The sequence below is a fragment of the Heterobasidion irregulare genome (assembly GCF_000320585.1).
Source record: "Heterobasidion irregulare TC 32-1 unplaced genomic scaffold scaffold_11, whole genome shotgun sequence".
Lineage (NCBI taxonomy): Eukaryota > Fungi > Basidiomycota > Agaricomycetes > Russulales > Bondarzewiaceae > Heterobasidion > Heterobasidion irregulare.
In genome coordinates this window covers 1,513,115-1,533,117 of record NW_009258207.1, presented here as the reverse complement: position 1 = coordinate 1,533,117, position 20,003 = coordinate 1,513,115, and the positions used below count along the sequence as shown (strand labels likewise).

The 20,003-nt window shown below is 53.3% G+C and overlaps 5 protein-coding genes across 5 annotated transcripts; 4 read left to right on the top strand and 1 right to left on the bottom strand.

Moving 5' to 3' along the window:
* Nucleotides 1–1,070: 1,070 nt before the first annotated feature.
* HETIRDRAFT_37838 (MFS sugar transporter) lies at nt 1,071–3,541 on the top strand. Its single transcript, XM_009552857.1, has 11 exons — nt 1,071–1,120; nt 1,184–1,232; nt 1,285–1,454; nt 1,591–1,649; nt 1,710–1,914; nt 1,974–2,080; nt 2,140–2,427; nt 2,477–2,855; nt 2,908–3,013; nt 3,074–3,177; nt 3,239–3,541. Exons 1-11 carry the CDS (start codon nt 1,084–1,086, stop codon nt 3,295–3,297), a joined length of 1,563 nt encoding a protein of 520 aa, XP_009551152.1. The 5' UTR covers nt 1,071–1,083; the 3' UTR covers nt 3,298–3,541.
* A 1,775-nt stretch (nt 3,542–5,316) lies between these two features.
* Nucleotides 5,317–7,140, top strand: HETIRDRAFT_52768 (cyclopropane-fatty-acyl-phospholipid synthase; the record flags this gene model as incomplete). Its single annotated transcript, XM_009552858.1, has 10 exons — nt 5,317–5,506; nt 5,555–5,613; nt 5,673–5,795; nt 5,852–5,887; nt 5,939–6,148; nt 6,196–6,393; nt 6,458–6,579; nt 6,637–6,767; nt 6,828–6,858; nt 6,918–7,140. Coding segments are annotated over 10 exons (1,323 nt in total), but the record flags the coding sequence as incomplete, so codon positions are not given.
* Nucleotides 7,141–8,192: 1,052 nt separating this feature from the next.
* On the top strand, nt 8,193–11,065 carry HETIRDRAFT_442143 (uncharacterized protein). The gene is made up of 16 exons (XM_009553433.1): nt 8,193–8,622; nt 8,668–8,708; nt 8,763–8,795; nt 8,849–8,946; nt 9,012–9,019; nt 9,074–9,096; nt 9,151–9,244; nt 9,301–9,330; nt 9,382–9,405; nt 9,464–9,497; nt 9,553–9,667; nt 9,717–9,843; nt 9,895–9,929; nt 9,988–10,048; nt 10,100–10,262; nt 10,315–11,065. Exons 1-16 carry the CDS (start codon nt 8,500–8,502, stop codon nt 10,611–10,613), a joined length of 1,308 nt encoding a protein of 435 aa, XP_009551728.1. The 5' UTR covers nt 8,193–8,499; the 3' UTR covers nt 10,614–11,065.
* A 292-nt stretch (nt 11,066–11,357) lies between these two features.
* HETIRDRAFT_460931 (uncharacterized protein) lies at nt 11,358–16,024 on the top strand (the record flags this gene model as incomplete). Its single annotated transcript, XM_009553432.1, has 24 exons — nt 11,358–11,427; nt 11,486–11,503; nt 11,559–11,670; nt 11,724–11,799; nt 11,852–11,980; nt 12,028–12,066; nt 12,125–12,191; nt 12,251–12,282; nt 12,334–12,564; nt 12,619–12,702; nt 12,761–12,774; nt 12,826–12,887; nt 12,946–13,137; nt 13,184–13,225; nt 13,284–13,296; nt 13,348–13,650; nt 13,704–13,762; nt 13,815–14,178; nt 14,239–14,302; nt 14,368–14,403; nt 14,465–14,588; nt 14,645–14,892; nt 14,958–15,065; nt 15,137–16,024. 24 exons carry the CDS (start codon nt 11,358–11,360, stop codon nt 15,215–15,217), a joined length of 2,568 nt encoding a protein of 855 aa, XP_009551727.1. The 3' UTR covers nt 15,218–16,024.
* Nucleotides 15,256–19,515, bottom strand: HETIRDRAFT_156824 (uncharacterized protein; the record flags this gene model as incomplete). Its single annotated transcript, XM_009553431.1, has 10 exons — nt 15,256–16,060; nt 16,139–16,208; nt 16,292–16,460; nt 16,559–16,793; nt 16,851–16,956; nt 17,027–17,268; nt 17,342–17,620; nt 17,699–18,107; nt 18,182–19,182; nt 19,282–19,515. 10 exons carry the CDS (start codon nt 19,513–19,515, stop codon nt 15,833–15,835), a joined length of 2,973 nt encoding a protein of 990 aa, XP_009551726.1. The 3' UTR covers nt 15,256–15,832.
* Between the last annotated feature and the right edge of the window lie 488 nt (nt 19,516–20,003).

Genomic DNA, 20,003 nt, shown 5'->3' with positions numbered 1-20,003 from the left:
TCCAATGCTCACAATGTGTTGCTCCCAATTAGGAAATTAGACACTTTTAGATACTATTAACACTTTTAGATACTTTTAGACACTATTAGATATAATCCGGAGCTAATATAAGAGGGTGGTTTTCTAGATGTAGGTGGGTTGTTCTTGGGCCTGCAGGCCATTGGTATAAGTAAGTACATTGTACATACAAGGTTACTTAGTGTGTTATCTTGCTAATAGATCAATTCCTGCATAGGGCTCTGACAGAGTTAGAGTTGTGCCTTACAGGATCCGCAAATCAAACATCCTATCAAAAAACTGGGATCATCTGTTTAGAGTATAATCCAAAAAGTACTTGTGCTAAAGTATACTGTGGAAAGCTGTTTGAGATTCTCCTTCTATACTAAAATGTGAAAGAAGATAGAAGATAGAAGCTCTTAGAGGTCAATCCTCTGTGAGCATGGTGCCCAACCTTACAAAGCAGATCAATGGCTGCAAACCCAACTGCCTAAGGCTGCCATATTTAAGTCTTCTTCACTTTTGCTCATGCCTAGGGATAACAGTCATGCACCTCCAGGAGCCTCCATGTCCTCACTGTCAGTCAAAGAATAGTGGTGTGGCTATAGAGAAATAATTTAAAGTGAGATCAACAGTACTGTTGCTGATGGCCTTTGCCTATTGGTATATGATGACCTGGAGATGCACAGAAAAGCACTGAAGAAGTGGTCAACATGCAATATGATGAATGCTTGGATGGTCAGGCAAACAAAAATTTGGCTCTACAGTAACCTGCGCGATATTGCTGGCAAGGATGCGGGAGACATTATTTTTTAAATGAAAAATGCGGGGATGGGGCGGGGTGGTGCGGGGTAACACGACCATACTTGCCATATCGAGACATGTTTGAACCGCCTGACCAGGACGGTTGCGGGGCGGGCCGCAGGCCCGGGACCATGTTTGAGGACTGTTTGAGGTTATATCAGGCACATTCATTGCACAAATGTCATTGACCACGCGCTAGTTGTCTTCCATGCCTGTATATAAAGGCGCTCCGGGCTTCGCTGACTTTCTTCCTCCTCCTCCTCCATCATCCAGGATTGAGCCATGTCCACCGAGCTCTTTAAGAACATCCGCGTGTACTGTGCGTTATAAACGACTAGGTCCATTCGCTTGTTGTAGCGCTTACGCCAACGCTTATTCGCAGGGACGGCTTTCGTCGCCTACTGGGGCATCTTCCTGTTCGGATATGACACGTATGTCCGCTTCTGCTTGCTGGATCATCGAGATCTTCATTCTGTCTTGCAGCGGTATAGCGGGAGGAGTCGTAAAATCATTGTATTTTCAGGTCGAATTTGGCATGCGGCCTGCAACAGGTCCGAGCGATCCAGTCAGAATCAACAATATCTCGCAAAATGTTGTGTCTGTCCTTATGGCGGGAGCATTCTTTGGCGCCCTTGGCAGCGCACCAATCTCCTGTACGTTCTTTCGATTGATGCATCACAAATTGTTCAACTGTTCCATCTTTGCACGAGTGCAAACTCAGTTCCCTTGTCATTCACTTCAATTTGGCCGTATCAAGCTGATATATTTGCTCCGCATCGTTCAACACAGCCACCATAGGAAGACGATATACTCTACTTGGGTTCTCCTTGATATTTACGGTCGGTGCTGTAAGCAATTTCACCTCCATCTCTCCGTGGACTATGAGTTCGATGATTATTTCCTTCCAGATTCTCACCACGGTCGCTGGCGGCAGCCGCGGATTAGGGTATATCTACGGCGGACGTGTTGTTTCTGGATTCGGGATCGGTGGTATCTCAGCTGTTGCCCCAGCCTATGTATCCGAATGTTGTCCCAAAAACGTTCGTGGTCGTATCACTGGTATGTTCCAGATCATGGTGGCCTTGGGTGTCATGATCTCCTACTTTGTCAACTGTATGTTCCCCAGTTCTTCTCCCTTATCGCTCCAATCTCATAGTGCGTCTATTTGATAGTTGGAATCAGTGAGCATGTCGCAAATAGCTCGAAAGTATGGAGGGTACCATTCGGGTTCCAACTCGTGCCGGCTGGTATGATGGCCCTCGGCCTGCTGACCACCAAGGTAAGCGGCGCATCAGATAGCGGACAAGAAGTATCCGTTTGACATACAGAGCGTTATAGGAGTCTCCCCGTTGGCTAGCTACCAAGGGCCGTACGGCAGATGCTATCAAAAATCTTGCCTACCTCCGGAGAGCAGATCCAGACTCAGATGAAATTCGCACAGAGTATGTTGAGATTGAGGCGGCTATTAATGAGGAACGCGAGGCGCGACGTGATCTAGGGTTCAAGGAGGCGTTTCTTGGCAAAGGAAACTGGATCAGGTTCTTGATCGCGTTCTCCATCTTCTTCCTCCAGCAATGGAGCGGACAGAATTCAGTCGGCTATTACGCACCACAGATTTTTGAATCGGTGAGATTGGAGACATATCGGCTTATGAACTGCACTCACAGTCGTATAGATCGGATACGAAGGCAATACAAACTCGCTCCTAGCTTCTGGCATTTACGGTATCGTAAAGGTCGTGGCCACCGCGATCTTTGTGTTCTACTTGGCGGACTCCCTCGGTCGTAAGATGTCGCTTTTCATCTCCGCTATGGGCATGGGTATTCTGTTCTTCATTGTCGGTGCAATCTTGAAGACACACCCACCTGATGCCACGGCAGGCTCTGGTACGCCAGCGCCGGCGTCAAGGGCCATGGCAGCGATGATCTATATATACGTTTGTTTTTACTCCATGGGCTGGGGGCCATTGCCATGGGTTTACGTTTCCGATATCTTTCCAACACGGACACGGCATTACGGGTTGTCTGTGGCGTCAGCATCGCAATGGCTCTGGAGTGAGTTGAGCTTCAGTCTGGTATTATAGCATCATCTGACAGGTACCCTTAGATTTTGTTGTGTCCAGAGTGACGCTCACCATTATCAATAACATCGGGTACAAGGTCTTTCTTATGTTCGCCACACTCAACATCGGCGCCATGGCCACCTTTTCCTTGTACGTTCCCTTACCTTCTCTGGTCTGGGCTGCCTGATTGACCATCTGCTGGATGGACAGAGCAATTCCAGAAACAAAGGGACGCTCCCTCGAGGAGATGGATATCATCTTCGGCACCGTATCTCTGGAACAGCGTCGTGCTGACATCGCACAGCAAGAACGTGGTATGTTCACTGCGTTCATTCTCTGCTCGCATGATACTCACTTGCATGCCAACGTCTCCAGGACTGGAGCACGACAAGAACGAGACCACGTCAGAGCAGTCCATCGATCGCAAAGTTTGATTGAAGCCTCGTGAGGACCTTCCTTGGAGCAACATGTACTACTTACGTTACTTCGCGTTTGTGCTGCTGCTGACTATGGCGCACAATTTCCCCTTGTCTTTCTGATCACGGCATTTACTGCTGATCTACTGTGATGAGTAGACGACTTCTGTACACACATCTGTATTTTACGAAACGGTTGCCATGCTTTTGGGATTCCAAGTATATTTACTGGCCATAATTTCTAAGTCATTCGTCAAAGTTGAAGATCGACGGTGCTGAACTTTGGGACCTGAATGCACAATGAGTGTATGGGAGCTGATACGGCAAGAACGAGCAAAAATGGAAAGGCTTGATTATGTAATATTTCGGTTCCGAGCCTCCGATGGCCTCCGACCCTCTCCGACCGTGTTCCGCCCGAGCCAAGTTGGTGGGATTGACGTGGCACCAACATCGATCCAGTAATACTGATCCAGTCTCCAACTCGAACTTGCTATTGTAGCCAAGGCCTTGCAAGGTTCTTCGGAGAAGAGTTGAATGATGTCAGTGATCCACTTTCATTACCACTGGTTGATACCTTGACCATCTAGTGCCTAGTCCCCAGATGTAAATCAGCATTGCAGAGTCCGAGATCGCGATAGCACCATTTCCCAACCTCAGTGCTTCCAGCTTGAAGAGACCCTCGAGGCCAATTTTTGATTCGTGATATTTTATGATCAATTCCAGCCATATCATACTTCGGATGGTCTAATGTTAATATCGGGACTGGACAACTTCCAACTCAAACGTGTCCTTCGCGGGGTTTAACCCATCCTGTCTTAGCACTCCCTTGGGCCTTGGCCATACACTTATGTCTCAACGTCAGTAAGTCTGAATGTGACACTTGCACTAGCTCAGGTGAGTGTACCATTTTGGCCGTCCATAGCACTCTGCTTTTTCATGCTGACTTTACGAACTTTGATCTTCTAAAATCACTAGCTTTCTTTGAACATATCGTCCTTTCTCGCTCCTTGCTTTCCTAGGATCTCTCATGAGGGTTGAATGGTCTCAAAAGGAGGACCGATGCGCATGACTGAATAGGTTTCCTCCCCTCGAACCCCTGCGGGCTGATTTTGGGTCGGTCTTAGGTCGGTCTCTCAGATAAGGTGACCGATGACGAGCGTCGACTATTATAAAGAACTGAGATTATTGGTGCACACAAAATTTGTATCATGTAGGATGACTATGCCTTTGCTGGACAACACATCTTCGATCTCAATCGACGGTGCTATTTTGGGACCAATAACTCAGGGGTTCTTCTTACCTTCGCCCACGGCGGTATCGGATGCCAATGCCGCGACGGCATAATCCTATTAGATCTGCAAATTTTATCTATAGCCACGACCTTTCCTAACATACTTTTTTAATCACTGCTCGAGCGATCTCTGAAGACTAATGCCGTATCACAAAGCGACTAAGTTTGCGTCAAAGGTACCGTTTGTTGGGATTGAATAGAGTTACTAAAATTGTTCCACGAATTTTTAGATCGTGGTGTTGTCTCGTGTTTTTTTTTTCTCTGCATGATCACATAGCATATGTAGGTCGTGATGTTGTCTCAGGATTTGCTTTGTGCTAAACTATTCAACAGCTGCGGCCGCTTTGCGCAATATTCTCTTTTTGTGTTTAGAGTGTTCTATCCGACCACACTACGTCAAGACTGAATGTCTGGAATTCTTCTGAGACTCGCTAACCTGCATTGTTCTGGGTGTTTCTGGATGCTAGACCAGTGTTCATGTCCAGACGATCGAACACGCAGAGAGCAAAGTCGTTATAAGACTGTCTGGAGACATAAGAAAAGTCGAGTCCACCGACTTCCTCACATTCAGCGGCATCTTCTGCATTCAGCGCGCCTACCTCTATGAAGCTTTCCTCTGCCTACGCCACGCTCCCTGTCCCGGACCTCAGCAGTTCATTCTGGACTAGGATGACGAACCTCGGTGAGCATATCGTACCGCATCCTCCGCTTTGTTCACATGTGCTGAGTATCTTTCGACTTTCCAAGCCCGCTCTAGTGTAAAGTATGCGCTCGAGAAAGGCATCAAGAAGGGACGTTTGGAGATCCACGACAACACTGGACTCACGTCCTACGGAGTCGACGGTGTTGGGGAGGATGGAGTCCCCCCGGCGGCTTCGATCCGTGTTCTCAATGAAGACTTCTGGCTTCGTCTTTTCCTGTCATATGATATCGGATGTGGGTATTTTATCATTCATATTACCAGTACTGAGTAATGGATCACAGTTGGCGAAGCCTACTTGGCGGGAGATTTCAAGTCCCCCGACGTAAAGGCAGTTTTGAATGTACATGTATCCATCTATGGCTTGGTTCTATCGATGCTGACCGGTATATCCACCCACAGCTATATGTAGATAACCTAGACACTCTTCGCGCCCTCGAGTCACCAGTCTATAAGCTCAGTGCTTATATCAATATGTTTATGATGAGATTCTTCAACCATGGACTCTCAAAGGCGATTGAGAACGTATGTGGCCTTCACCGCCTTGTCTCATTCCGCTGCTCATAGTGATAGCAAAATAGGCTGCCGGTTACGAAGCTTCGAATGATCTCTACATGGTTCGTACTAGTTATGTTGAATTTTGCTATCGCATTGACATTCAGCCGTAGGCATTTCTGAGCAAGGAGATGCAGTACTCTGTACCTATCTGGACTGACGCCGAGGGCGGTCCTCGTGGCGATCTCGAGGGAAAACGCGTCTCTGGGGACCTTGAGACGGCGCAGGCACGCAAGATCCAGCACATTCTGACCAAGGCGCGACTTCGTCCAGGGGACAGACTGCTAGAGGTGGGATCTGGGTGGGGTGGCGTTGCCATCGCGGTATGCGTCTTCATTTCCTTGGCGCGACGTACAGCGAAAGCTGACAGTGTTGGGTGCAGGCAGCTAAGATGGGATGCACAGTTGACACTTTGACGCTTGCTACGGAGCAGAAGAAGTACATTGAGCAAAAGATAAAGGGTACGGATCTGGAAAGCAGGATCCACGTTCATCTTCTAGATTATCGCAACATGCCACGCGAGTGGGAAGGTAAATTTGACGCATTCTGTAGTCTGGAAATGCTTGAGGTCAGTAGCGTTACAAACTTTCATAATTTGTCGGACAACGCTTTGACGGATGTGTGTCTCGAAGGTGGTAGGACGGACGTATATGCCGGTCTATCTCCGTCAGATCGACCGGGCGTTAAAAAAAGAGCGTTCAGCCGTCGTTTTGACTGGTGCTACATACCCTGAGGCCGCGTACACCCCCTACCAGTCAGTCGTACCCAATGTTAGTAGCCAGATTGAATGATGCTGACATGGGCCTTGCAGGAAAAACGATTTCATCCGCAAGTATCACTGGCCCAACGGCGTCTCTCCCAGTGCCACTTCTCTGGTCAAGGACTTTGAACATGCTTGGGGCCGAAGCTTCTGCCTCGAGAGCGTTGAAGACTTCGGACCTAGTGAGCCATTTCTTTTCTTTCTGCGCGTCGGGTTATGTGCTTATTGTATGATTGCGTCAGATTATCCGCGCTGTCTTCGGGAATGGGCGAGGTACGCGTATACTCTGATTCTTGTGGCATAGCTGCCTAATTGGCTTCACCATCATTTAGACGGCTCAGAGAGAACTGGAACGAAGACCTCGAGAGGTCTCTGAGCGACAAGTATCCTGAACTATCGGATAAAGCTAACATGGATGTATTCCGTCGAAAGTGGGAGTACATGTTCGTGTACATGGAGGTTGGATACGCCCGGGTCTGGGTCTCTAGCCATTGCTGGACTCTTGTTCGGCCGGTAAGCAACTACCGTGTGGATATTAGCTCGTCAAGATCCTGACATTATTTTTCAGGGCCAAACGCCTGCCCCGACCTACTAAACACTCGGTTGACCCTCCATCGATGACCCTCTGCAACTGTAGCTTTGAATATCTTCATCTTATATATGCTGTGTACGTTAAAATATATTTGGTGGCTTTCGGAATGCCCTTCCGTGAACCTCTGGGCCTAGTATGTTGATGTCTTCGATAGGACTATTAAGCGCGGATGTGGCCGGGTGTGTGTACAGTATGTAAGGCTGTGTGGAACATGAGGAACGTGGTTAGCCAAGGTCTCCGACTCGTGGATGGTCGAGTTATGAAGGATTACGCTACTTTGGAATCCGTAAGAACTATACATGAGTACATTTTTTTGCCAGTGTCTTATGGTGGCTAGTCGAACGCACCCTTCTCCATATAATGCCGCCAGCTCTTTTAAAGAATCATGACTGTGCTACCGAAGGGAGTCTCGGTTTTTGAGAGCAGTATTCATTAAGACTTCAGATCAAAGGTGCACTCGCCAGCAGAAAGGGCTGCTGATCATGCCCAGTTATATCCGACTCGCGGTTAGTCGATAACTTGTGCAAATGTCCTATTTATGGGCGGCTATTAAGATAAAGCTAGATCATAACGCCGAAGGTCAATAAAAGACCGGTCAATAAAACCGAACGAGCCAAGTCGGTACTTACACACCTTGCCGTGCGACCCTGTGCGACCCCATCACCATCCGGGACAACTTAGTAAGGCGCTATACTGAGGAATAATCCCTCATCTATCAGCGATGAACATACCTGTTTCAGTCAGAGCTGCATCGCCTTGGCCACAGTATGCACGGCTTCATTCAAATCGTGCTCACGAACACGGCGCCGAAGGGACCGAGAATCTTGAGAATCAAGATAGCCGTGACCGCCTCTTCCTCGAGGCAGTTCTTCATGCCATGAGCAAGGCTGCGGCCTGCGCCAGCTCCCCAGCAGTGCACAGGCAGCATAGGACAGGTACATAGGACCTATAGCTGAGGTGTCAACCTATCCGACAGACATTCACTCAAAATCGCTGTCAAGCAGTGCAGCATTTAGCGTTCCATACAACGAGGAAGGATTGCATTGCCCATGAGCATGCAAAGCCTCGCTATTTGGGTTTCCCCACCAGCGCCTGATGGTTCGAGACTCGATGCTGAGCTTCCGGGTTGACAAGACCCTTAACACAGGATTATGTAAGCAAGCGGTTAACGTCGCTTTGCACTGGCCAGCCACTTAAGTCACCCCGCTCCTTTGTTCTCATCCCTTTACGCGTTTTTTCTCTGGAAGAAGTCATCACATTACAGCTGTATATTCAGCTCTCCGGACGTCCCATCGATTCTCTGTATCTTAGACGACTCAACTATGCCTGTTTGCACTGCGGAGAACACCCAGGCCGTGGATCAATCGGGTTTCTGGGATGAAAACGGGATAGATTGGGATAGCCACCGGATAGGATGGGCCATTGCTGGAGGGTGCTCTATTCTAGTATGTCCATTCTTCACCCATGAAAGCCGATGTTGACTCGCCCAGACTGTAATTATCTCATTCGTTAGTGTAATGATGCACTGTCGGTGAGTGCAGAATCCACCGATATTCGTGGTGATGGCCTCTCACGCTGCATCCAGGAATTACAACAATCCAGCAGAGCAGCGGCAGATGTGACTAGACCCTTCTCCCATTATTGAAAGTCAAATGGCTAACGGTCTTCCAGCATCCGAATTTTGTACATGCCACCGGTTTACGCCATCATCTCATTCTTTTCCTATCGTTACTTCCGGGATTACACTTATTACTCTCTCATCGAAGTTGGTGCGTGGCATGCTCTCTTCTTGATCCCACTCGTCGCTGACTCGTGAACAACGATATCTTTCCAGTCTACGAGGTCATTTTCAGTGTTCATATACTCGTGAAATTGACTGACATGTTCTCTTGAAAGGCTGTCACGATTAGCGCTTTCCTGTATGCTTGTTTCCCTTGTTCCTAGTGTGTTGTACCGACCTGCATCTTTACCAGCCTACTCCTCATCGAATACGTAGCTTCCACAGCCGTAGGCCATTCTGCTGAGAATGCGATTGCTCGTAAAGACAAATCCCCCCTACCTCTGCCGGTGCGTAATTTTGCATTCGGCCTCGCTCAATTCTAACGACCCCCTACTTGATCTAGTTCTGCTGCTGGAGGTATAGACCGACAAAGGTGCGAGCTGCAATTACAAGGCCTCCTGTGATCTTGCTCACTTAGAAATAGGCATACTTCATGTATACTGTCAAAGTGCGTTCGAGCCACTATGCGCTCCCCCTTTTGTGACCTAGTTCATATTTCTGTTCAGTGGTCGGTCCTCCAGTATGTCATCGTGCGGCCTGGTGAGTTTTTGTGTGGAATGATGTATCTCGTGCCACACTGAACTCTTCGGTGAAGCGGTCTCCATCGCCGGAATCATCTGCGAAAAATACAAAGTTCTATGCGAATCTGGCTCCTATAACGTGCACTTCGCAAAAGTTTATCTGGATGCCATAGACTTCGTCAGCATCAGGTGGGAGCGTCGTATTCTTCACAGCATGCTTGTCCCTCAACATTCGCAGTGTTGCTTTGTATGGGCTTATCCTCTTCTACGGGCTCACGAAAGAGGAGCTGAAAGGTCGTCGTCCGCTGTCCAAATTCTTGTCCATCAAGTTGATCGTGATGTTCACGTTTTACCAATCCTTCGTGGTAAGTCTGTTTCTTTTTCTACCTATTCAGGTACCTGACGTCTTTGCGCAGTTCAGCGCCTTGGAGGGCCGCGTGATTCACGGCACGTTGAAACAGCATGCCCTCGATCTTAGTCGGCTTCTCATCTGCTCTGTATACAGGCACACAGTACTGGACTGCGACCAATATCTCCGACGGCCTTAATGCCCTCGCCACGTGCATAGAGGTCAGTATACTACCGCAGCGTTCTCGCCTCATCTTTTTAACCAACGGACAGATGATTTTCTTCGCGGCTTTCATGATGTGGGCATACACGTGGAACGAGTACACCACCAAGGGTGGTGCTCACACTGGCATTTTCAGGCCACTATGGGACAGGTGCGCCGTGTATACTATGTGTCACATCACATCTAACTCAGAGTGCTGCAGTATCAATTATAGTGCGTGTCTCAAAGCTTATGATGGGCGTTTAGTGGCTGACCCGTCACGCAGTTGACTTTGCGCGCGAGATCCTTTCCTCGTTATCGTTCTATGCTACAACCGTGACCCATCAACCGAGGAATCGCTCACATGGCCCAGAAATCGAGGAGCCAAAACGCGATTTTGGGCAGGCTTTTGGCGTGGAAGGGTATCGAATTACCCGTCGCAAGTCTCTCGGCGAGTATGATGACGCCATCGGTCTTGCCCCGAGGACAACTGCGTTGCGTGGCTCGCACGGACGTGGGAGCAATAACGGGAGCCCAGCTGGGAGTGCAGGCACGTTGTCTTACGAGGAGCCACACGCGGTTTGAGTGACGTGTTGGCCATTGATGGTTAGGGGTTAGTGGCTGCTCAGGCCTCAGGAGGGTGAGGGATGTATCTACTTACTTTGGTACGCGAGTCCGAGCAACTCGATGGACTGACATTCAGTTTGGTTCTGGGAACGCGATGACTCTTCATATGCCTGCTTGTATTATTCTATCTATGATACCCTCCTTGTGCCCTCCTTGTGCTCCAGGCCGAAGGCCACCGACCGACATCTTCCACTGCCTCCTTCTGTCAAGCCATTCCTGATGCTGTGCTCTTTGGGTCCTCGGTGGCGAGCATTTCTTGTATAGCTTCGAAGGACGATATGGAGCGTGTCACGGTGGCTTGCTCCTACTCGTGTCCTCTGGTGCCTACATGTAGACCCTGCATGTATCGAAGCTCGTGTATGATTTTGCCTATTTATACGCGTGCTAATTTCAGCACCCGATGTCTTATTATAAGCCCCCTCATGCCATCTCCCCAAGCTTGACCATTGGTGTGCAATAGCTTGTCTATCTCGGGGAAGCTGTACGCGTGCTTTGCAAACCATAGTTCATTCATAGACGAGGCTATGAGACCTGCGGATGACAAGGCTGAGATGAGACGATAAGCATGACATCGTCCCGATAAGCCCTAGATGGCAACCGGCAGCAAGATTCAGCTTGCGCGCCAAGTGTCTCAAGCGATCATGGACACAGCTAACAAAAAAGGGGAATGATGACCACACTTTTCCCTTGCTCACGACCACCATGGCTTTCCTCTCCAACCTCATCGAGCGCATTCCCGAGGGGATTAAACGCACTGAAGATACCATCATCGGTACGTCTTCGCGTCTTGCATTGTTTCAGGGCGCGCGGGCTTATATTTCGCTTGACAGGCCTGGTCAATCCCAATCGTATGGCACAGTTCGCACGCGAATCGTTGGCCTCTTTGTCTGATTTGATATCTAGGCCGCCATAATGATCCCCATGAGAAAATGCACGACGAGATCAGAGCCGAAATCAACGCTTCTCATCGTTTCGACAGCTTCGCCGACGAGCGAGCTCAGAACTTTGTCAAATGGTCCGTCTACAGGGATTTATATACTTTTTCTCCATTCACGAGTTGTTCGAAAGGCACATCGATGGGCATGATTATTTCTACGCACTTTCGGAGATGCTTGAGAGCGCGAGGGAGTGTATCTTCATCCTAGTACGTCCCTGATTATTGTTGCGTTGCGCGAGAAACTGATCGTGCTTGTTAGGATTGGTGGCTTACTCCAGAACTGTACCTCCGCCGCCCCCCGGCGTACAATGAGAAATGGCGATTGGATCGAATTTTGAAACGCAAAGCCGAGCAAGGCGTTAAGGTTTATTGTGTGGTCTATAAGGAGGTACACTGAGTCTGTTCGCATCGCACCCAAATTCTCATAGGCACCAGGTTACCCAAACCATGAGCATGAGCTCCTCTCACACCAAGGTAAGCTACTCACGATTTCTATTTGAATGTTGACTGAAAGAAGAATCCGCGTCTGCAGAAAGCTTTAGAGGCTCTTCATCCCAACATTGCTTGCATGCGGCACCCTGATCACATCGGGTCCAAAGGTTTGATGGTCCCACTATAGCCCCATGCCCCAGATCCATAAACTCATGTTTCACCCCAGATAATGTCGAGTTCTGGTCTCACCACGAAAAGGTCAACTTCATTCCGTTGCCGATGCCACACCATATTTAACCACTGCTATAGGTCGTGGTCGTAGATAACCATCGGGCTTGCATTGGCGGCCTTGACATATGTTTCGGGCGCTGGGACACTAACTACCACCCGCTGGCGGACGCTCACCCGACCAATTTCTCCAAGACGCTATTCCCTGGCCAGGACTACAACAATGCGCGCATCTCGGATTTCCAGGACGTGTACAACTACGTGAGCGGCACTATCTCGGTCGCTGAAAGCCCGAGGATGCCCTGGCACGATGTAGGTGTTCATGACTTCTAGTAGTTTGCTTTTGTCGATCTCAGTCTTGCGCAGGTTCATATGACTCTTGCGGGGCCTGTTGTTTTGGATATTGTACAACACTTCGTAGAACGTTGGAACGAGGTTAAGACTAGGAAGGTCAGTGCATCACCTATTCATGCCACTGACTCTTGATCATTCTAATATTTTGTTTTAGTACAAGGATGATGTGTAAGTGACGTTCAAGACGGTTGAGGCTTCCAGTACCAACATGTGTTACAGTCGCTATGACTGGCTCGCTCTCCCTCACAATGTGGAAGTGTCTCCGAACGAAGCTGTCGTCCGTGCGTCAATCAACCTCATTTATTCGGGCCACATCATGAACATCTCACTTCTATACAGGTCACCCTCACCGTGAACGATGGCATCAAATGGGCAAACACTTCAAGCAACGCTTCCACCTACCTGAAGGGGAAGATTACGAGGACCACAACTACGCCCGCCCGCCCCACGGCAACTGCCGCGTGCAGGTCGTGCGGAGTGTCTCCGACTGGAGCCACGGCGTGCTCACGGAGCACAGCATCCAGAATGCTTGTAGGTCCCCTCTATAAGCTATGTGAGTATACCTGATATTCTATAGACATTCAACTCATCCGCGAGGCAAACCACTTCATCTACATCGGTATGTTTACCGCTTTCTCTTGGGAGAATGTAATTGAGATGACTTGACAATGTCTTAGAAAACCAATTCTTGTCAGACTTACATCTGGTATAATGATAGCGTTTAGCTGACGTTCTGCATAGCATCTCCAACACGAAGGAAGAGGGCCCTGTCAAGAACCAAATTGCCGCGGCTCTCGTGGAACGTATTGTCAGAGCTGCTCGCGATGGCAGGAAATTCAAGGCAGGTTTGATTGGTACACCTGTTTCTGCATTTGCTCATATATGCGGCTGCAAGGTGGTCGTGGTTATCCCTGAGGTTCCCGCATTCTCTGGCGACGTGAAGTCCGAGACATCACTCAAGACAATCATGGCGGCCCAGTACCGCACGATCAACCGCGGCGGAAACAGCATCTACGAAGAGATCCGCAAGGCAGGATACGAACCGTGCGTGTTTCCATCTGGTCAGCCTACACCATGTCGACTCGAGCATCGCACAGGATGGATTACATCCGATTCTACCACCTTCGCGTCTATGATCGCATCAACGCGCCGGCGGGTGGGTCTTGCCTCGTTCTTATCCGCCATTGCTTCGGACTAAGCTCGCACAGGATACATCGAGAGAATGGAAGAAATCAGCGGTGTCAAGTTCAACGCTGCGCAAGTGGCACTCGCCCGCCAGTGGGTTGGTGACTCGGCGGACGCTGATGTCCCCAAGGAAGTGACCATCAAGATGCCCGAGGCCACCTCTGAGGGGATCGTTGTAAGCGACAAAACCCCTGTCAAGACGGAGAAGTTCCCCTTGCCCGAGTCGAAATCGGAGGCGGTCGAGATCATCGAGCGGTTCGAACGTGCATCAGAGCAGATCCGCGGCGACGAGGACGTTTCCGATACCGTCGTCCAGCATGCACTTCAAGACAACACGGGTCTGCGCGACGAGAAATGGCTCGGAACAGAAGAAGAGGAGCTCAACGCGTAAGCAGTCCCCTCCCCTTGCGATAAGGCAGATGAACTGTGGAGCTGATGGCCGTCTAGTTACGTCTCAGAGCTGTCGTACATCCACACGAAGCTGATGATTGTAGACGACCGGCGCGTTATCGTGAGATCTCATTAGTTGCCACCCATGTGCACGGTCGGTCCTGACACGTTTTGGGCCGCTACTAGATGGGTTCCGCGAACCTCAACGACCGCAGTCAAAGGGCACGTACCGCTCCGGCGACCCTTTTTCTGTTATCTGTTAACCAGTCCCCCGGGTTTTTAGGGCGATGGCGACTCTGAGATCGCGCTCGTCGTGGAAGACGACGATACCATCGAGACCACGATGGATGGAGAGCCTTACGTCGCAAGCCGCTTTGCCGCCTCCCTCCGGCGAAAGCTCTACCGCCGTGAGTCGCCCCCTTTCCCGCATGTCCAAACGCGTGCCTTAATTCATATCGCGCAGAGCATCTCGGGCTTATCCGCGCGGAGCTCTGCGAGCACCGGGAGCCCCAGGTCACCTCGTTCATGCGCGCGGCGCCGCACCCGAACGACGACGAGCTCGACACCGACGAGGACCGGACGGTCGCGGACCCGCTCGCCCAGGAGACGATCGACCTGTGGTGCACCACCGCGCGTCAGAACAGGGAGATCTTCACCGAGATCTTCCGCCCGGTGCCCACCAACCTGGTCCGCGACTGGAACGCGTACGACGTACGTGATCTCGCACCCGTTGGAAAACACGCGGAATCGATCTGATGGTGCTCTCGCAAACGCAGAACTACGTGCCCAAGGTCAAGACCGGCCACGTCGCGCCCGGCGTCCCTCTGGACCGGGTCAAGGACGGACTCGCGCGCGTGCGCGGCTCGCTGGTGGAAGCGCCTCTGGTGCGTTGCAGTATCTACTCACTCGCGGACCGCGCAGATCCTGACCGACACGCTCTTTCCTTCCGTTCCAGGACTTCCTCATCGATGAGAAGGGCTTCGTCGAGGGCCCCGACTGGAAGGGCCTCAACCCTACCCTGCCGATCTATATTTGATCCACGTGCATGAAGGGACGGATTAGGCGAAGCCGAATGAACGAATGAACGAACGAATGAATGAACATTAACCGAGTCAGTCGAGGAATCTAAGCGCAAACGCGGTCGTTTGCATGTTGTCTAGCGTGTTTTAAATACGAAAGATACGATGTAACAATAAAGCGTTATTCACAAGCCACGTACGAATCGAACGGGTTCGCGTATATATATCATCCCGCCGAACAGACGAACAGGTGCGCGAGGTAGCCGATTACCGTAACCGGCGATCGCGAAGCTGGAAAACGAGCGAGATCTATCTAAGCAAATGATGTCTATGTGGAGGGCGCGGGCGTCAGATCGTGACAGTGAGAAGGCGTAGGCGTCAAGGCGGGGCTGGGGGCGTGGCGTGGTGCGGCGGAGCGAGATGGGGGGTGTGTACAAGTGGGGAGAGTTAAATTGATCATAATGTCCATGATGTTCCCAAAACGAATGAAGCCAAAAAACAAGCAAGCAAGCAAACAAACAACTAAACAAGCACAAGGACGGGACGCAAGCATATAAGGACATGATACATGGAAGCAAGAGATAAGCGTCTAGAGGTGTAAATGTAGGGGATGAGATGACGGCGCGCATAGGTCAGAGACTGAAGACGCCGCCGCGCCGCCTGCGCGACTGGATGGGGTGCACGAGGACGAGAGAGATGCCGAGGCCGACGGTGAGCCCGATGGACACCGAGATGAGCTGCAGCGCGGTCTGGAAGCCGGACACGTAGGACGTGGACACGCCCGACGTCTGCTGCGACGCGAACGTGAGCAGGCCGCCGTTGCCGAGGCCGGACGGCAGCTGGAACAGGATGCCGGTGATCTGCAGGGGGGAAAAAGCGAGTGTCTTATCAGTCGATCGCGCACGCCACGGGGGAGGATCAGCGCGAGCGCGACGCACCATGACCACGAACGCGTTCCCGCGAAACAGCCTGCCATACACGTTCGCCACCACGCCGACCGCGAACGCGCTATAAATTAACGAGACCGAGGCCGCGGCCGAGAGATGAGCCAACTCGGAAAGCGGGAGTAAAGCGGGGCGAGGCAGACGTACCCGACGGCGGCGCTGATGTCGTTCTGCCCACTGAACTTCGTCCCGGTAAAGTGGTTCGTGACCCAGCCGACGCACGAGATGATGACGAGCATGAACAGCTCTTTTCGATTCCACGGCGCCTGGTTCCGCAGGCTCAGGAATAGCGAGAACATCGGCACCGTGAGGAACGCTGCCAAATCAAAATCAAAATTAAAAAACGAGAACAAAGCCGGACATATCAGCCTCGTGTCGCGCAGAAACGCCGCAAGGGCAAGCAAAAACACGCACTCCACCAGAGCGAGGGCGTGCTCTGATACCAGATATCGCTCGAGTGGCTCTGCACGCAATTATAGTCCTCCGGCCCGACGATCGATTTTTTCGTTATCTTCTGGTATACTTCGGCGCCGATGGCGAGGCCGAATCCGAGGAAGAGCGAATAGACACAGGCGAAGCACAGTCTGACGGCGCCGGAGACGATGTTGCGCGACATGAGCTCGAGGCTGCCGCAGAGCACGATGAAACCCTGTAGATCCACGTGGTCAGGTTAAAGGCTCTCGGACGAAGTGAAATGGCGGCGCACGGGAAGGATGAGCACGACGGAGCTAGAAGCGATGGCAGAGTAGCAGAAATGGTGTGTGGACGCGAGCGCGGCCGACAAGAAGCTGAGCAGAGTGGCAACGGTGATTCTAAACGAACGAGCACGTCAGCCCAAAGCACGCAACACGCATCGGTCCAGATGTCAAAGGCGGGACGCACTCGAATACGTTAGAATACAGTTCGTTACGGACGGAGAGAAGCTGGATGGACACGAGGAGGGCGCCGAGGGGGAACGAGGCGAGGCAGTCGATGAACGAGCCCTTGAAGCTGACGCTGCAGATGGAGGCGGAGGCCATACCGCCGAAGAAGATGATCTGCCACACGTTGTACAGCGGCTTGCGGCGCATGAGCTCGTCCAGCGCCGCAGACGCGTCTTTCACCGATATATCGTCGTGAATGACCTACCCACAAAAACAAACAAAACGAACGATCCAAGTCAGCACCCCGTCGCTCCCAGCGCTCGCTCGCGCGCACCTTCCAGTACAGCTTGTGCGCCTCCTGCAGCTTGCCGATGTCGAGCGCGGAGCTCTGGCGGATGAACTTGATGTTGGACGTGCTCGTCGCCGCGTCGTCGAACGAGATGAGCATCACGTCCGGGAGGTACATGCACGAGAGCTCGATGTCGAGCACGCGCGCCGTCGACTGCATCTGCGCCTGCAGCCTATGCGTCGGCCCCCCGAACATCATCATCGCGCGCGCGAGCTTGAGGATGAACTCCTGCCGCTGGATGATCTCCGCCACATGGCGCGTGATCTGCACCACGACGAAAAAGGGCGAGCAAGTGGGTGAGCGAACACGCGCGACGGGCCCGGCAGCGAAACCGCGACGCACGTAGATCTCCGCCTTCTTCCGCTTCCGCTTCCGCTCCCTCTTCCTCTCGTCCATCTTCTCGCTCCAATAATCCTCCGCCTCCGTCTCCGTGCCCGGCGTCGACGGCGTGCCCGCGCGCGACGCCGTCCAGCCGCGCTTCGGCAGGTCCTTCAGCACGTCCGTCCACTTCTGGCGGCCCGTCGCGCTCGGGAACACAGACGACCCGCCGCCGCCCGGGTGCGCGTGGTGGTAGTGGTGCCCCATCAGCGGCGTCGCGGTGCCCGCGGACGCCGTCTCGAACGAGGACGGCTGCGAGTCCGTCCCCGCCGCCTGGGCCTGCGCGAGCGTCTCAAAGTGCATGCTGCGCGGGCGCGGGAGCGCCTTTGCCGGCGTGCGCGCGCGCGACGGCATGTTGCTCTCGAGCGAGTACCTGGCGATGCGCGGCGCGGGCGTTAGCGGCCGCGAATGAGGAGCGGGAGGGAGACTCGCCTGGAGAGATGGTACCCGGGCCGCTTCACGTTGGGCGCGATCATCGTCGCGCCGGGCGCGGCGACGCCCGCGATGTTCCCCGTCGACGCGATCAGCGGGCCAAACACGCCCGCCGCGCTCCGCGTCTGCGCGGGCCGCGAGTCGCCGAGCCCGAATCCGCGATAGATCGACGACCCGCTCCCGCGCCCTCCACCACCACCTCCACCTCCGCCGCCGCCGCCGCCGCCGCCACCGCCCTCGGGCCCGCCGCCCACGCCGCCCGGCGAGCGCGCCGTCGACGCGAGCGAGCCAAGGCTCGAGGAGGTGAACGAGCGGCCGAGCGTCTCGAACGAAAACCCGCGCGAGAACGTCGGCCGCTCGCGGCTGCGCCCGCGGTCCCGATCGCGCTCGCGCTCGCGCTCCTCGAACGAGCGGCGCACGGGGGACGACGCCTCGGAGTTCGCGTCCGCGTGCGGGCTGTCGTACAGCGTGAGCAGCGCCGAGAGCACGCCGGACCCCAGCGGGCGCCGCGGGGCCGCATTCGGCGTCTCCGCGCCCGCCTCGACGTCGCTCGACGCGTCCCGCGAGCGCGCGCGCCTGTGCTTCCTGCGGCCCTGCGCGCCGAACCTGAGCGCGCCGAAGCCGAACAGGCCGCTCTTGTGTGCGCCGACGACCTTGGCTGCGCGCGCGTGGGAGTAGCGCTCTGCGTTGCGGCCGGGGAGCCCCGCGCGCTCGTCGCGGTCGATGTAGTTCTCGCCTGGGACGTCGTATTGCGGGGACGAGCCGCCGGGGGTGGAGGCGGCGCTGATGTTCGTGGAGGAGGGGGAGGCGATGTGTAAGGGGGGCAGTGGGGGGACGGCGTGGTGGTGGTGGCCGTGGTGGCCGTGGCCATGGCTCTGGCTGTGGTGGTGGCTTTGGTGGGGGTGGGGGTTGCTGTTGAAGTAGCCGCCGGTGCCGGTGTTGGAGAGAGGGTTGGGGGAGACGGAGGTGAAGCGGTGTTGTTCGAGGGCATGCGTGAGGCTTTGAAATGCGGCGGGCTGCACAACAGAACCGGGGCGAGTACAAAGGGAGGGTCGTCAGGGGCCGGGTAAAAAAAAAAGGGGGCGCGACGCGGAAAACAAAAAAAAAACACGCACGTCGAGGCCGTGCTCGTCGAGCTCGTGGATGGAGGAGCTCGAGGGCTGGGCGGTCAGGGTTTGCTGGGTATCGGCGGCCCATTGGACCTTGCGGGGAGTTTTGATGCCCGAGGCGCGGGCGGTGCCGCCTGCGGGGCGGTTTGCGCCTGCGGCGGAGAGAGCGGTCGCGCTAGGGGGCGGTGGCGTGAGCGTGTCGGCTGGGTTGAGCGACGCGGGAGGTGGCAGGGAGTCCATGGCGCGGGCTACAGGGGAGATGGCGGCATCAAGAGGGTGAGTCTGAGCGGACATTCACAGGGGATATTTGAGTGGCAGAAGAGGTATAGAAAGAAGCCGGAAAAGGGGGCGGACGATATAAAAGAAGGACAGAAGAGAGAGAGAGAGACAAAAGGGAGGAAGGGGACGACGTGGAGGTGGTATGGAGGAGAAGGTGCGTACGGCGGGATGGGCCCGGTTATATAATGCGAGATGGAAGCTGTAAAATTTAGAGAGATAGGCGGGTGGGAGGACGCGATAAGGGGCGCGTCGCCGTCGAAGGGTGCAGAAGACTCGGGAGGCCGCTGCAGGGCGCTGCGGGCGGGTCTGCAGCGCTGTGAGATGTTGGGGCCTGGAGAGAGGACGACGGGCGGTGTGTCGGACGAGGTGGTGGTGGGGATGCGGGGTGTGTTCTCGAGAACGGGGGGCTGTCGTGGAGCGAACGGGTGCGCGTGGAGCGACGGCTTTTG

What these genes read in the sequence shown, in the direction of transcription:
- HETIRDRAFT_442143 (XM_009553433.1), top strand. Translation starts at nt 8,500, where the DNA reads ATGCCTGTTTGCACTGCGGAGAACACCCAGGCCGTGGATCAATCGGGT. An exon ending in GGCCGCGTGATTCACGGCAC is followed by an intron (nt 9,930 to 9,987) that starts GTTGAAACAGCA and finishes GTATACAGGCAC; the next exon opens with ACAGTACTGGACTGCGACCA. An exon ending in GTGCTGCAGTATCAATTATA is followed by an intron (nt 10,263 to 10,314) that starts GTGCGTGTCTCA and finishes CCCGTCACGCAG; the next exon opens with TTGACTTTGCGCGCGAGATC.
- HETIRDRAFT_37838 (XM_009552857.1), top strand. Translation starts at nt 1,084, where the DNA reads ATGTCCACCGAGCTCTTTAAGAACATCCGCGTGTACT. An exon ending in TGATATTTACGGTCGGTGCT is followed by an intron (nt 1,650 to 1,709) that starts GTAAGCAATTTC and finishes ATTTCCTTCCAG; the next exon opens with ATTCTCACCACGGTCGCTGG. An exon ending in GATCTCCTACTTTGTCAACT is followed by an intron (nt 1,915 to 1,973) that starts GTATGTTCCCCA and finishes TCTATTTGATAG; the next exon opens with TTGGAATCAGTGAGCATGTC.